Raw genomic sequence first — 16,149 nt, 5'->3', positions numbered from 1 at the left:
ATCATCATCATCATCATCATGAGTGTATGTCAACTTTTAAACATAACTGTATATGTACACACAGAGACACAGAACTTGCACAGCACTACAGTACGAGCTTGCTATAATGACAAAAGATACATCGATCGCATAGAGCAATAGTCAGGAGAGATCTTAGCCATTATTTCTTAGAACTTCCGAGTTGAGTTACAATGCCATGTCCCATATAATGGTAACGTACCTTCACATTTAGTCCAGTCATCTTGTTCCAATTCAATTCCTCATCTAGCACTACAGCTATCTAATCCTACAAAACCTCCTATTTTATCAACTCTCTCTGCTTTTAGATTTTGCACAAGACATGTTACATGTGTTGTGTGGAGTGCCGGGGTTCTAAGTTACACTGTCTTCCTTTGTGAAACCAGTGTATACAGCAAAGAGGAGGAAGTGTAAAGCAGCTAAAGGAAGGCATCACAATGAAAAGCAGAAGCAGAGTGGAACATGTTAGAGGAAATGAATGCTTCTCTCATGCTGCTAGCAAAGGAAAGAAAAAAAACCCAGGTCTTATCTCTGTTCTGTCAAAACTGTGGTACTTTTATTATTTGAATGAGTCCCAGTTAAGTGAAGTCTGTTCTCTTATGAGTAATGTTAATTACTGTTGTTTTTAACAGGAGTTTTTTATACTAATGCTGTGGCTTTTCCTAAAAAGGACACACGTTTTATATATATGTATATATATTTGTTAAGTGATTGTTTTATTAAGTAAACCCTGTCTGAGGCATGTTTTAATTACCACAGTCATATGTTTTAGAGATGCGCCGATTGACTAGCCAATGACCAGAAAATTCCCATTGCCAATGTCCTTATTGGTGGCCAACTGGTCAGGCTCAGGTTGGTCTGTTTAATGTGCAACATACGATGGAGGCAAAAAGTAATGCACACACTCACAGCCACACAAAAATATTGCATAGAAGCTCCTCACTCTGAGTGAAGATGCAAAGTTCACCAGGGGTTCAGGGGTCAGCCCCATGAAAACATTGGTAACAACAAACCTAATCAAACAGTTTAATCCTCTTCACCCAGCTGAACATGGACATTATAAAGACTAAAGAAAGGCAAAGTGTCCAAAGCTAAAGCTATCCAAAGCTTAGAACCAGCCACAAGCCAGCAGCCTCTCTATGTGCAAAAGATCAAATCAGGAGAATTATGGAAACAACTAAAAAATGAAAAAGCAAAAGGCATCAACAGGTACTTAAATTTTGCTATCCTACTCATTGAGCACTCACAGTACATTTTACTGCAACTGTCAGGTGTATAAGCCTGTGAAGGTTCTCAGTCATCCAGATCACGGTAATCTAAGGAGCTTGGAAAGAAAAGCGACTGGACTTCTTTAAGTTTCTTGAATATGTTACACCTCTCATCCGAGACACTTCTTCAGTTCTAAGCGCAATTGCCGGAGAGTCCCAGATATTTAAGCCCTATTGGGAGCAGGCAGCAGGTAGCAGATATTGACCCCCTAGTGGTCTGCATTTCCCCACACTTCTGATCTTTCTCCACAAGATGGAGCCATGGAACCAAAAAAAACCAAAAAAGCAAAAAACACTTCAGCAATCCTAAAACTACAGAATATATTTTTCTGCAGTGGCTTCCACATTCATCCAGGAAGGGAATGGGAGACTGACGTAGATAAGGTACAAACACTTTATGATAGCTTTAGCCAAGATGAAAGAGAATGAGGGTTAGGGGAATGGCAAGCTAGACTTCCTTTGGAAAGAATGCAGCCTAAAGAAGAGGGTGGTGAATGAAGGGAGAAATGCGCTGATGTAACATCTCTACGGTGACTCTATGTATCATGAATAGCAAAGTCCTGTATACAAAGGCTTGTGTGAAATCAAATCAGATGAGATGAAATCAACAGTCTGAAATTTGACCCAAATCGGTTAAATAGTTTTTTTCTAAAAATATTTAACTAACATCTTATTTATATAATATTTAGAATGATAAATACTTAATTTACTAACATGTGGAAAGACAAAGATAAGGTAAAAGCAAAGCGTGAGAGCATAGCCCAGGCTTTTACCATGTAAAAGTGAATGGTATGATATGGCCCAGCCCTAGTTATCACTCATCTCAACCCTAATGAAGAAAGCTCAAAAACAAATCAACTTCAAGTACTTGTTGACTTCTAAAGAAGAGCAACACAAAGCTTCTTAACTGAAAACATCACAATGGGATGATCAAGACCTAAGCCCGGAAAGCTCTGCAGAAGATGATTAAAACTGCCCAGAATATCATTGGCACCCATCAGTAGAAGAAGCTGGGTGTTTGCCATGCCAGATCCAGCACCCCAGCTACAAAGTGTTGATTCTTTCCTCATATTATAAAATTATGAAGCTAATCCTCAACCCTTGATCATGAGAAAGAATCTAATGACAAAGTGTCTAATAATCTTGACAATAAAACACAGCACTTTTATACTGATAAGGAAATACTGATTCATGTGTCATCCACCAGCAGCCTACTCTAATTGAAGATAACTTGAGGAAAACACTGCATACTGGTGTAAATCACAAATTACAGTGAAACTGTCAGTAGGGCTGCTCAATTAATCGAATTTTAATCTCGATTACAATCTGGGTTTTCAACGATCATTAAAAATGACTGAGCCGATTATTAGCACCTCCCTCGTGCTTTACTCTCGCGCTGCTCCGTGTGGCAAATTGAGCGCACCTCTCTGCGTTTCGAACACGCGTCACAACAATTAAGAGGACCCGAGGGAAGCTCGGAAAGCTAAGCAGAAGTTATTTGGAGAGGAGAGGATAATGGCTGCTGAAGAAAGAATGCCGTTGGTTGAAAAGAGAGGTAAAACGACTTCAGTGGTGTGGAAACCAATGTTCCCTCTAAGCTGCGCACGTGCGCAATTGCGCACTGCTGGCATGGTCTCTGCGCACAGAAAATCTGCGTTGCGCACAAAAAAAATCTAACCTGAATTGAAATTAAAACTTTAACAATTCTGTTTTGCAGTGTTAGTCAGTAAGTGACTGGCTGCTCCTGTATGGGATTAGAACGATGCCACCTTATCCCATAGTCCAGCCAATAATACGATTCACATTCGTATATACGCAGCCAATCAACGTCGCTGACAGGCTATGACAGTGTCCTTATGTGCCGACACCGGTGTTTTAGCTAGCAAAGCGGCGTGACTGATGTGCAGTGAAGCCACATTAATGACAACGTGTACAACCACTGGAGATGTGAGCAGGACAGACGGAACAATTGACGGAAAAAGTGTGGACTTTATACCTTCCTGAATACTATCGTTGTTTATATTTACTGCGGAAAGAAACGGTAAAAACGGCGTTTTATAAGGAAAACGCTCGAAAGCATTCTCCGCCTGTGAGCAAAAACAAAACCAAAAAACCCCCACCCATTCCTATTGGTCGACCAATCAAAAAATGATATGGCAACGTGGCAACTAGTTATTAAGAAACGGGAAGATGTGAGAGATTTGAGACGTTTAGCGCAAATCTTGTGTAGTTAGTGTGTAGTTAGTGTGTAGTGTAGTCAATAGTTTTGTTGTGTGTGTCAGAACAATGAGGCGGCTGCTGAATGTTACAGGTGTTACAGGAGTGATACATCTCCTGTTGTCAGGCCTGCAGGTATCAGGCTGTTGTTCTCCTTTATCTCATAGTGGACAGAAATTATTTTTTTGGAGTGGCACAAATAATTTGTGTGGCATCAGATTTGATGCAGAACAGCTGATTGTTCTGTAAAAAGTTTGAAATGTTTATTTAAAAAAACGCCTTGGCTGCATTAAAAAAAAAAAAAAAATAGCTGCAAAAAACTTTGTTTGCCAAACTGAGTTACTTTTTTGAAGTAGTAACTATATAATTAATTGCCCAACATTGGTCATTATATACTGTATTTTGCAGACAGAGAGTTATAGGACTCTCCCAGACCACAGACTCATACTCATAATACAAGTCAGAGCTTTATGAAAAAAAAAAATGAAAAAAAAGAAAGAAAGTTGTGTTTTCAAAATTGGAGTTCAAGTTATTTTTACTTCCAATAGTGTTAACATACTACACAGGTCATGAACAGGATTTTTTACATTTTCACTGTAAGTGGGCTAAAGCAGTTACATAAATGTAAATGCTGTAATTTGATTATTTTAATAAACCATGTAACTTGGATGGATTAGATGCTGGCGTGACCACAGTGCACACGTCTGATGTCGCTCACAGTGGTCCAAGGGACGCTCAGGGAGTTTGTGTGTTCGCTCAGACACATGAAATATTTGAGGGAACATTGGTGGAAACATTATGGGTTCGCGGAGTCAGACGTGGATCAAATATTGTGCAGTATTTTGAAGTTCACTAAACATAGATGTTTACATTTTTCATTTATTTTTTGTATTGCAAACATTTGCACTGTAATCAGTGTTTGCACACTATTTTATATTATTTTTTGACAATCTTTAAAGCCATTATTCAATACATTGTTATTGTTAAATAAATATCGTCAAATAATCGAGATCTCAATTTCAGTGAAAATAATCGTGATTATCATTTTTGCCATAATCGAGCAGCCCTAACTGTCAGCTTTATTATTAAATTATATAAAGATATAAATTTATCTTATTATTGGATATAATATAAAAATCGATACATGATTCAATTCAGTGTTATTTATATAGCGCCAGATCACAACAACGGTTGACTCAAGGTGCTTAATGATTGTGCTTGTTTGCAAATTTCTTAATTATATCATTCGATCTCATGACTGCTCCATATTTTAATGTTCAATGTCTCATACCACGTATGCTGATAGCAATATCTTTAACCTAAACCTGAATCTAAACTGAACAAGTCAAAGGTCCCCATATTTCCTTATTCCCAAAATATTACACTTTGTGAAAGGAAGACTGAGGAATTTCTAAGGAATGCATAGGCATAACAAAAAAGCAGATGATGCACCTTACACACTAACAATCAGCTCCTGTATTTCACATCTGATTCAAAGTGCAAGAGATGTTAGGGGCAGCAAGTACAGGCCAGTGACTGCTGCCAAATCCAAACAAACAGCATCATTGACTAAAACCGTCAGCATCATGAAAGCTAAAAGCATGTGTGGTTCAATGGAATGTATTGATGACATGATGATGTCAGAAGAAATCAGGTTGCAGCTTCTGAACACATCACAATCCATAATGGATTTAGGTTGTTGAAAGTGTGTTCAAAGAGCAAAAGGGTTCTTTGTTTATGTCAACTTCAGGCCTTAATTATTATTTTTTTTCCTCAGCCGGCTGTGTTAGTCTAGAAATGGTCATCAACTTTTCTACCCACTTCAGTGATAGTGTCACAGCTTTGCCAATCTAACACAAAGGTAAGTGAAAAACAACAAAACAACAAACATTACGTCTTCACAAGGTTTTTACTAAGTACTTGCAGACATTCCATACACAGCTGGGTAGGATTGTTTTCCTACCGGAATCCATTTTGGTTTTTACGTGTGTGTCAAATAAACCCAGAATAATTGACTTTATTTGAGAAAAATTGGGTACATTACTTTTGATCTGTAAATGACTCCTGATATCACTCAAATTTACTAAGAGATGAGCATGACTACAATTCATTAATTTATGAATTGACAAGGGAGTTGTGTGTTTCGGTAATCTGTAGTTTTGTCAAGTCTGAAAAAAGGTCTTGACTATATAATCAGGGTAACACTGACTTGGGCTGACCCCCCCCCCCCAAAAAAACCCCACAAAACACAACTTATGTCAGGGATAAAAATCACAGTAGAGTACAGGATACAATAATAAATAAAAAAAATTGTTTCAAAAATTACATAATCACCACCTGTAAGGTTTCCTAGATGCATTTCAAAGGTGACTGACTCTTTCAGAAAAAAGAGAGAGGTGGAATAGATTTTATATACCTTAAAGCTTCAAACTCAGTATGTTATATTTCAGTAGTATTTTGCATAGTTAAAAGTAATTACCATATCTGTAAATTACTAAAGTGCTATATGCAAGCCGTTAGTTAGGTGAACACACACACACACACACCATAACATATGACTGAATACCGTAGTTGAGCTTCATTGAGCGGCACAAGTGTGGTCTTTTTAAGTGTGCATATATTTATAATACACTTTTCTTTTTTAATTTCTATAGTACCTTTCCTTTCAGTTACAAGGAGCTTCACAGGCTGGACGGTCAGATAAAAAATACAAGTTAACTCAGCGTATTAAAAAGTTTTTTGTTTGGTTTTTTTAAACCGGGCCCCAAGACCATAATTTAACCTTGCACTAGGTGAAGAACTGGAGCTCCATCTGAATCCACTTGAGTTTAAAACAAATATGAGCCAGAGCATGTGCTATTGGTAAATGAAAGTGATTAATGTGACTGATTCACTCTGACCACATCTTGTACTAAACAACAACTTAGTAGCCACACCATGAAATCACTTGTGTATGTTTGAAACACCCCTGCCACACAGAATGGGATGCAATTCATTGCAATCTGTGTGGCACTAGTGGCTTGGTGAGTTCTATAACTCAAATATCACAAGACAGTATACGACCCAAAAAACAAGGAGCATGCTTACATTTGTTGCAATGAATTCCTATTCTTGCATTTTTTGTTTTGGGGGGTTTTCATACAGGAAGTTTCTGCTGTCAAGAACAAAATATCTAAATGAGTCATCAGAGTTAATCATCACAATGATATATACTTTGGTTGGCTTGACCTGCCACTTGCTGCACAAAATAAAATGGAAAAGTCTCATGTGAAGGACACGGCAGACCCGATAGCATGAACATGCTTTGCATCCATTATTTACACACACGGTTGCTGTTACAACACACACAGAGCTGGAGCTCTCCCGCTGCCAGCTCAACATACCAACAACAACCCCAACCACAGGACCCAGTGTAATACTTAAGTTGGCGGGGCATGATTGCAGATGCCGTGCACATGTGTGCACCTTCTCTGCACGGCACCGCAGGCCACGCCCCACCACAACTCATTACACTGCTCATTAAGGTGTCTCTCAGCAATACCGTAGGGTAACAGGAAAAAAAAAAAAAAAAAAAATCACTCAGTGATTCTGTTTTATCCCAGTATTTGTGATATCTGCAGAATGACAACGGGTCTGTAATTACTGCAGAGGAAAGTGCAACTCCCTATGTCCCAAAGGGATTCCTTAAATAAAAAGAACACATTCAGTTAGAGTGTTACTTTTAATTAAGTATTATTATATAGAGGGCATAGATCCTCATCAACGTAGTGGTGATACCCACTAAGACTGGGGATATTTCCTATATATTTGTGTTTTACTTCAGCTTGTTTCCAAGTCTACAAAATCATTTTAGTTTTAATTTCTTTTTAAAGTCTAGTTTTTGTTTAGATTTTATTTTTATTTTAGTTTTAGTGAATAATAATAGCGTTGACAGGGAAACATCCAAGTGTTTCAACGGAGACAGCGTGTTTTGACCATGCTGCTGTGTCACTGTGCTTAGTGTGTAGAAAAACGAGAGTGCTGACGGTGTGGTTTTCAGGCAGCAGCAGCAAAACTAACAGAGACAGACCAAAATAAACTGTGGTATCAAACCAAGACATGGACTCTGGTGGTGTGCTAATCCGCCACTTTTCTTAAACTCTTACACACATTTCTCACCTGCTGAGATCTAGGTAACTGGCTTCCTCAGATATGTGGTATTCATTTTAGCACAACATTATTAGCATTAACAATATCTCCACAGCAAGTATGTTTGGACTTTTTTCATCCAGGGAATAGATCCGGTTCCTGTGCTCCACTCATTGACAGGACAGAGGAGCAGAGAGCCATGAGGAATTAAAAATGAAACAGCAGCCCATCAGAGTGAATGGACTATAGGGGTTAAGACTAACCAATAGCATGGATGGAATTCACTATGGTGAAAATATACTTTAACCTCCTGTGGACATCACATTTTAGGTTGTCTAGACCACAATACTAAATTTTGCTCTACAAGGGCTTGATATCCACTTACGAGAACATTATACTGCCACTGCTCTATCGAAAATGAAAACGACTGTCCTCATATGTGGATATCAGGCCCTTGTAGAGCAAAATCAGATAAAAAGATAATTCTTTGTTTTTACATTCATCAGATCCCAATCATCCCAAATAGCAAATAGAAATTAAAAATGCATGCCATGAAAGAGTTTGGGTCTTAGGAGTAGGGCTGGGCCATATCATACCATTCACGGTAATACCGGTGTAATTTTGGGCAACGATAGGAAAATGAAATATCGCGATAGAATATGGGTAAAACGCGCATGCGCAGTGCCTATGTTTACATACGCACATGGCGGCGACGCAGAATGAGAAGAGCGAAAGCGGATCGTTAAATGAAACAGATGAACCAGAATTGGTTTGTAAAAATGCTGCAACTTCAGTGGTGTGGAACTGGTTTAGCTTTCGTCCGTCAGACACACAACAAAGCACTATTTTTGGTAGAGCATGCAAGCGGGCCGTCGTTATTACCGTGTTGTTTGGAAAATACGGCACATTTAAAATCAATCCTTTGATTTTTCTGAAAATCGACAGTGCCCCTTATAATCCCGTGTGCCTTATGTATGAATTCTGGTTGTGTTTACTGACCTCGAAACGATTTTATGTGGTACACGGCGCTCGAAAATCTGTCAAATGTTTTAGTACGACTTTGCTAAGCTACGAACCCACACCGCTTGATGGATTGTCGGAGCATTACGGCTATAGTAGGCAGGAGCCTCGCGGAGTGATACGTACTGTGCTTCAACATAATATTACCGTATTGTGTGTGTATAACCTCTTTTTAAGTTTTATGGATATTATACATGGTTATGCTGAGGATATGTCGGCCAGTTTCCACTGGAAATGCCTTTTGGTTAAACTGTCAGTGAGGAATTTGCACTGTTACATTTTTATATAACTTTAATGCACATAAAAAACAGCTGCTTGTTTAAGTGAAAATACATTGATGGGGTTTTTTGCACTAATAAAGTTGTGGAGTTGTAAAGTATTTTGTCTAGTGTCAATTATATCGTCAGTTATATCGTTATTGCAAATTTTCAAATGTATATCGCGATAAATATATTTGGTCATATCGCCCTGCTCTACTTAGGAGGTTAAGAAGGAGGAACATAAGGTGACCCATAAGAGCGGAGGTAGGTGCCTCCATAGTAGAGTGGTTTACACATTCAGTAGGTAAGCAAAAAATTGCTAACTTGTTTCTAGCCAAAGACACAAAAATCTGTCGGCAAAGCCATCTGGCATAAAACTGCTATATCAAAAACTCATACCTACCAAATCTGGATACTCCTTGTAACAAGGGACTAGCTGAAAATAGCTTTATAAGAGTGGAGGACAGTGTACACAGGTGAACTACACCTTTGCAGATCGTACAGTCTGAAAGACACAGCAAAGTGGTGGCAGGGGAGAATGTTGCTACACAGCATTGGAAGGTAGTCTAAAGGACAACTTTGTACATTAAGAAGGGAAAGTAAGTGAAGCAAAGATTTAATGGTAGAAGTTATATTTTTATATCCAAGCTTGTTTTTGTTTTTAAATGTATCAGACGGTTGTGTTCCAGGGGCCCTGCGACAGACTGGCGACCTGTCCAGGGTGTACCCCGCCTCTCGCCCTATGACAGCTGGGATAGGCTCCAGCGCCCCCCGCGACCCTGGAAAGGATAAGCGGAAGCGAATGGATGGATGGATGGATGGAAGTTAAAAAAGGAAAAATGTTATGCAGAGTTCAAAGAGGAGTTGAGACAGGCTCTGGGTGGAATACCAGCATAGCCAGTGAAGATCAGGCAGAACCAGGTAGCTCCAAACAGAAGGACCAATCAAAACAAATCGAGGACCTTATTCCTAAACGAGGGGCTACCTCTGTAGCATGGACATAGTTTGGTTATGAAAAGTCTGACACAGACCACAAAACTGTGCTATGCAAATTATGTCGCAAACCGGTCCCCACCTCAGACTCAAACAAGACAAAACTCCTCTACCACCTATGCAAGAATCACACGATAGAGTATGGAGTTTACGGATGAGAAGCAATAAACAGCTGTCAGGTCCTCAAAATAAACCTTAGACTCAAACGTTAGAACAGCCTTTTCCCCGCAGCACGCCATGTAATAAACACTCACAAAGAAAATGGCGGCAGTTACAACTTATGTCTAAAAATTAGTACTGTCAGCATTAATCTTGTTAAAATGACCTTAACACCATAACCACATTAACGCAGAAAATCTCTGTTAGCAAGTTAGCGCAGATTGCCCGTGCGTGGAGCTGCACGGCGTCGACGCGTTAGTGTGATTAGCTCGTTAACGCGTTACTGCCATGAAGCCCCACGTACGAGGCGATCCGCACTAACTCGCGCTTTTTCTCCAAAAACAACGTCTCTATAGCTTTCAAACCCAAAACATGGTCCACCCCAAGGATCTGGTCCCCTGGCACAAACAGAGTAATATAGTGTATGCTGTTAAGTGCCAGGAGGAATGGCATGATTTATACATCGGGGAAACCGGAAAATCTCTGACTAAGCGGATGGCACAACACAAAAGAGCTAACTTGTCAGGCCAGGACTCCACTGTCTATTTACACCTACAGGCCAGTGGTCAATATTTCAATGACGAGGATTCACATCCTGCAGAATAAATACTTTTATTATTGATACTTTATACAAGGGATATTTAAAATAATATGCTATAAACAGAGAATTTGGCAACATGGTGGTGCGGTGGTGTGTACCGTTGCTTCACAGCAAGAAGTTCAACTTCACCTTCTGACCGAGGCCTTTCTATAGGCTGAGGCCATATACTTTTTGTCGTTGCTGTAGTCCATATTAAGGCTTACTCAGGGAAAGCAAAGTAAGTATTTAAGCCCTTGTTTATTTCTACAAAAATTAAACATTTGTTATTAGTGAGACAAGCACAGCCAAAAGCATGCCAGTCTCCCAGAATTTTTCAAATACATTGCTGGCATAGTTTATTTATCATTTAATATCTTGTGTTTTTAGTACTTTAAATTAAATATAGGCTTTCGATGACTTACAAATCATTGAATTCTGTTTTCACTGATATTTTTTTCTTCCAATTTCCCTCATTCTGAAGCTTCATGCAAGATCTTGGCTTGTGGTGTGAGGGTGATCATGAGATTTCACTCTGGGTGAACTGCTTATAGCATCAAAATGTTTGCCAGCTTTTCTGCAGACATAAATAGGATGATGCTGAAACACACTTTAAACGTGGACTCATCTATTCAGAGTACCTTCTTCCAGTAGTCTACAGTCATGTTTTTGTGCTCCCTAGCAAACCTCAGGCATTTCTAGGTACAAACAGAGCTTAATAATGACTTCTTATAAGCCATTTTTTCATTTAAGCCTTGTTCGTTCAGTCACGTGCTTATTCATTCTTCAGACGTTCTCAGACCCTGATTATGGCCATAGCACTCTGACCATGAACTTGTGTGATCTCAGAAGCTAAGTAGGGTCAAGTAGAAAAGTGGTATTAAAGAAGCAGTCGATTTACCTGATCTAGAAGTATTTATCTGAGTCGGAGCTCTGGCTCTAGTACTTAAAATCCTGAGGTGCCACATATCTGCTTCAGTCAGCTTTCTGCCTCTTCCTTACCACAAGTATCAGTCTTGGCAATCCACTCCAAAGCATACTTGATCAAACTGTGAGAACCCTCCAACATCACAAAGTGCTTTAATGCAGACTCTTCCCTTTTTCACCACTTTGAACAGGAATGCGGAATTTCAAACTGAAGTCACATTTTATACTTAAATTTGAGCCAGCACACTAGACTTGACTCTGTGCAGTCAAAAGTAAGTAAATAGAGAAAAAATTATTTATATAGTCCAAGTTCCTTAAACTACCATGACCTGGATGACTGAAAACCTATACAGACATATTTATATAGTCCTTTTCAAGAACAAATGTCAGAATTAATCAAATACTAATTTATAAAATGTATTAATGAAGAAACTACTCAAACATCATATTCAACCAATAAAATGAATTTTTCTGTTGAGGAATGCAAGTAAACGCAATTTGGCATCATTATTAAAAAAATGATAATGTGCTTTTCCATTTTTCTGCTTTTTTTTTTAGAAAGCAGTACATTATAAAAATTATGGATAACAACAACAGTTACATTTTAGAGTTATTCCGATTGAGGAGCATGTGCACATAGTGCTGGATTAACCATTACAGAAACATAAAAAATATTTTGGTAATTACCAATAATGTTAAGTAAGGACAGGTGGGCAGCTTTCTGTCTAAAAATAACACCCCATTGTTCTGTCTACCTCAAATTACATTCTAAATTAGCACGCAGTTTTCACACCGATGTAAAGTTATGCACCGCCATTAAATGTGTGCTCCTACCATCACTTATCACAAAACTTAAAACTTGTCCTATGGCATTCCAGTCTACTAGCTTGTCAGTCCTCATCAGTCCTGACCCAACGGCTCTCCGAGTTCTCACACACTCACAAAGTACTGGGGAATCAAAACGTTAAAACACCTATTTATTTGAGTTGCAAGATGCTGGTCCCAAAACTAGGACTGCTTATTTACAATGCAAACATAGTAAACAAATAAGATACATAAGATACACATGAAAGACTGACTTTCAAATATACAAAGAAAACTTTAGGCAAGTGTCTCTGGAAAAGCAGTTTTCTTTGTATGTGGTTAAATAAACATATTTGCTACACAGAATGGGGGATGTTATTAACTCACTGAGTACATTTATGTGCATTAGCTCTTTTGAAAGAGAAATGCCCGTGCATTTATGTGTAGTTGGATTCATTCATATCAGTCTCCTGGTTATACACAATCCTAATTTCTGATGGCACTTACACACGGCCTCGTTTTTCACAGTTAGATATGATGTCTAGACAAGATATTAATTATCTTGTAGCAGCACCTGTCAGTGGTTTTATGGCTGGTTAATGCCACAGTAGTTGTATCTGAAAACACTGTCCACTGCTTGTTAGCCATGACTTGATGTGATGTACATGGCTAAAGCTTTTGATACAGCTTCATTTTTTGCTATGCCTAGAAGTACACAAAGAACGTTTTATTTCCTTTGGTGTTATTAGCTTTTTTTCTTCAAGAGCAACTACTGAATTTCTTTCTCCTGCAGTATTTTTTTATTTATTTATGTATATATGCATGTACAGTACTGTGCAAAAGTTTTAGGCAGATGTGGAAAAAATGCTATACGCAAAGAATGCTTTCACAAAATGTAAATGATTATTAATTGCCCCCACATGTATTCTGCAGCAGGATAACAACCCAAAACACACAGCCAAAGTCATTAAGAACTATCTTCAGTGAAAATAACAACAAGAAGTACTGGAAGTGATGGTATGGCCCCCACAGAGCCCTGATCTCAACATCATCGAGTCTGTCTGGGACTACAGGCCACATACTCCTGATAGAACACTTAGATCTGCTACTCAACTACTTCTGACGCAACCTAGATCTCGGCTGAAGTCTTGGGGTGACCGTGTGTTTGCTCTGGCTGCCCCGGTATTGTGGAATAACCTCCCTCTCGCTATCCGCGCCTCTGATTCCATTGCACTATTTAAATAACGACTAAAGACCCACTTATTCAATCTTGCCTTTCCTTCTAGTTAACATTTCACTTATGATTCTACATTATGCACTTTTATGCTCATTTTAATTCCTTGTTTGTTCTGTATCTGCTGCTTCTCCTATGTATCAGTGACAGTTATCTGCTTGCATACCTAGTACTTGCTTTGGTCCTGTTTCTATTTCTATTATCTTCCTTTTATTCTCTATGTTACTTGTTAAGCACCTTGGTATACCTTTGGCTTTAAGTGTGCTTTATAAATAAAGTTTATTATTATTATTATTATTATTATTACTACTATTACATGAAGAGATAGAAGGATGTGAGGAAGCCGGCATACACAGAAGATCTGGGCTTAGTTCTCCAAGATGTTTGGAACAACCTACCAGTCGAGTTCTTCAAAAACTGTGTACAAGTATATCTAGAAGAATTGATTCTGTTTTGAAGGCAAAGGTGGTCACACCAAATATTGATTTGATTTAGATTTCTCTTTTGTTCATTCACTCCATTTTGTTTATTGATGAAAACAAATGATTAACACTTCCATCTTTGAAAGCATTCTTTGTTTACAGCATTTTTTCCTCACCTGCCTAAAACTTTTGCACAGTAATGTAGGTATTTAATTAGTTAATCTGAATAACTAATGCCAGAAGATGTCATACTCTGTTGGCAAAAACTACAACAGTCTAAATGATACTATAAAAATGCAGAAATCTGACTGAGATCAATTAGGACACTGTGTTTGTACAGAACTACTGTCGGCTTTAACATGGTCTTAGTCAATGATCCCGAGTCCATTATACTGGATTCCAGACGTTTAGATCATGCTGAATAACAACGTACGAAAAAAGTTTTTTTAAATACAGCATGTAGAAACATCGTAGAAAACAGTTTACTGTATGGTTTTCTGTATAGTAAACTGTTTTCCAAAATGTTTTCTAAGCCATATGCACCCATCAAGTTCCTTCCCTCCTCCATCAACCCTGATCCTCAAAAACTCATTCGTCTTCCTCCACAAGAGATTCTCGGGAGGATAGGGTCAGGAAGTGGCCTATTTGTTCGAAAACAGATTCCACAAATACCAAAGTGAGACCTAAAGGGAAGATGTGCTTTCCGTTGCTTTTAGGCAGCCTGTTAAGACAAGAAAAGACGGCTTCTTACTACTTTAGTCTCCAGTCTCTCTCACGCTCCACCCAGCCCTCTCCTTTCAGACCCCTTCTGTATTTATTCCTACTGTTAAAGTCTTATGTGAATAATATTTACTAGTTGGCAGGTTTACTTAAACATTTCCATGCTGCATGTTATCCTAATTAACAGGGTGTGGCTGTATATATATATGAGATAATTATACAAAAGTATGCCAAATACTAAAGATGCAAGCTTCCAGGCAATAACAATCCTATGACAAGTTCAGGCATTCTTTCTACTTAATATATGCTTACATCAATAATAACACTACTTGAACACTTTTTATATGGAGAATATATAAATATGGATTTGAGATGGAAAAATGAGGAGTACAACATGGAACTAAGGAACTCATCCAAAACAAAAACTTGACATATCACTGTTTTCATGAGTTTTTATAATAGAACACCACAGATGTCATTGTGTCTTAACAGTGTCATTAGCCACCATTCACTTTTCTTCAGCTGACTGAGAGGATGTGCTAATTTTATCATCGAAAAACTGAGGCTCCGGTATTAGACAACAAGTCACCAAAAAGAAGCGTCTCTTTGTAGTTCAGTTACATTTCATTGCAAACTAATGTATTATAATAATGCCTTAAACACATTCTTCCATAACGAATCATCCCGCTTAAGTGTGCGGGACCTCTGTTAAATATGATATGAAGACATGTTAATGTAAAAGATGTTTGTATATTATCAAGATATCATATAATAACATTTTAAAAAAACACTATTAAATTGCGACTAAAAAATGTGGGGCTTTGTGTCATGCATTATGAATGAGGCACGTTGTTCAAAAAAGGTGAACAAGGGAAAAGGAAAGGGTTATACTGAGTTGTATGAAAGGATAGACACTGACAAAGAAGAAATTAAGCTTTTTTTAGCTTGATCGACAGCAGGTCAGGGTGACTAAGCCAAGAGAAGAACTTTGGTACCAGGTATCAGGAAACTAGAAGTGGCACAGAAGTATGTGAGGGTGATGCAGGACATGTATGTGGACATCGAGACAATGGTCAAGTGTGCCTTAGGAGTGACAGATAAGTCCCTTTTCCATTAGTACCTACTTGGATCGACTTGTCACGGTTCGCCATGGTTTTAAAGGTTTTCCATTAGGTCATAGTACCTGGTAGTGCTGGGCGATATGGAAAAAATATTTATCACGATATGAATTATTTTATATCACGATAACGATATATATCACGATATACCACCTGACCTGTGGTCAGCTGGAAAGTATGCAGTCTGTAAACAGCGAGTGGAGAGGGTGCAGTCTTTGTTTTGAGTTACCGTAAAGCATGCCGCAAATCTGGGTGCATGTAAAGCAGCACCATGTTGCAAAACC

The 16,149-nt window shown here is 38.4% G+C and overlaps 1 protein-coding gene across 5 annotated transcripts in view; it reads right to left on the bottom strand.

Moving 5' to 3' along the window:
- Nucleotides 1–16,149, bottom strand: part of myo18ab (myosin XVIIIA b) — a 135,640-nt gene that overhangs the window by 108,771 nt on the left and 10,720 nt on the right. The window contains exon 1 of one of the 5 annotated variants that reach the window (XM_013266187.3): nt 221–414. The exons of the other annotated variants lie outside the window; for them this stretch is intronic. Coding sequence (XP_013121641.2) covers nt 221–241 — 21 coding nt within the window. The 5' untranslated portion in view covers nt 242–414. Of the gene's footprint in view, nt 1–220; nt 415–16,149 lie in introns of those variants that run through there. 5 annotated transcript variants of the gene reach the window in all.

Source organism: Oreochromis niloticus, linkage group LG14 (assembly GCF_001858045.2).
Source record: "Oreochromis niloticus isolate F11D_XX linkage group LG14, O_niloticus_UMD_NMBU, whole genome shotgun sequence".
In the NCBI taxonomy this organism is placed as follows: Eukaryota; Metazoa; Chordata; class Actinopteri; order Cichliformes; family Cichlidae; genus Oreochromis; species Oreochromis niloticus.
The sequence above is the reverse complement of the archived record's forward strand: the minus strand, read 5'-3'. Positions and strand labels throughout refer to the sequence as shown.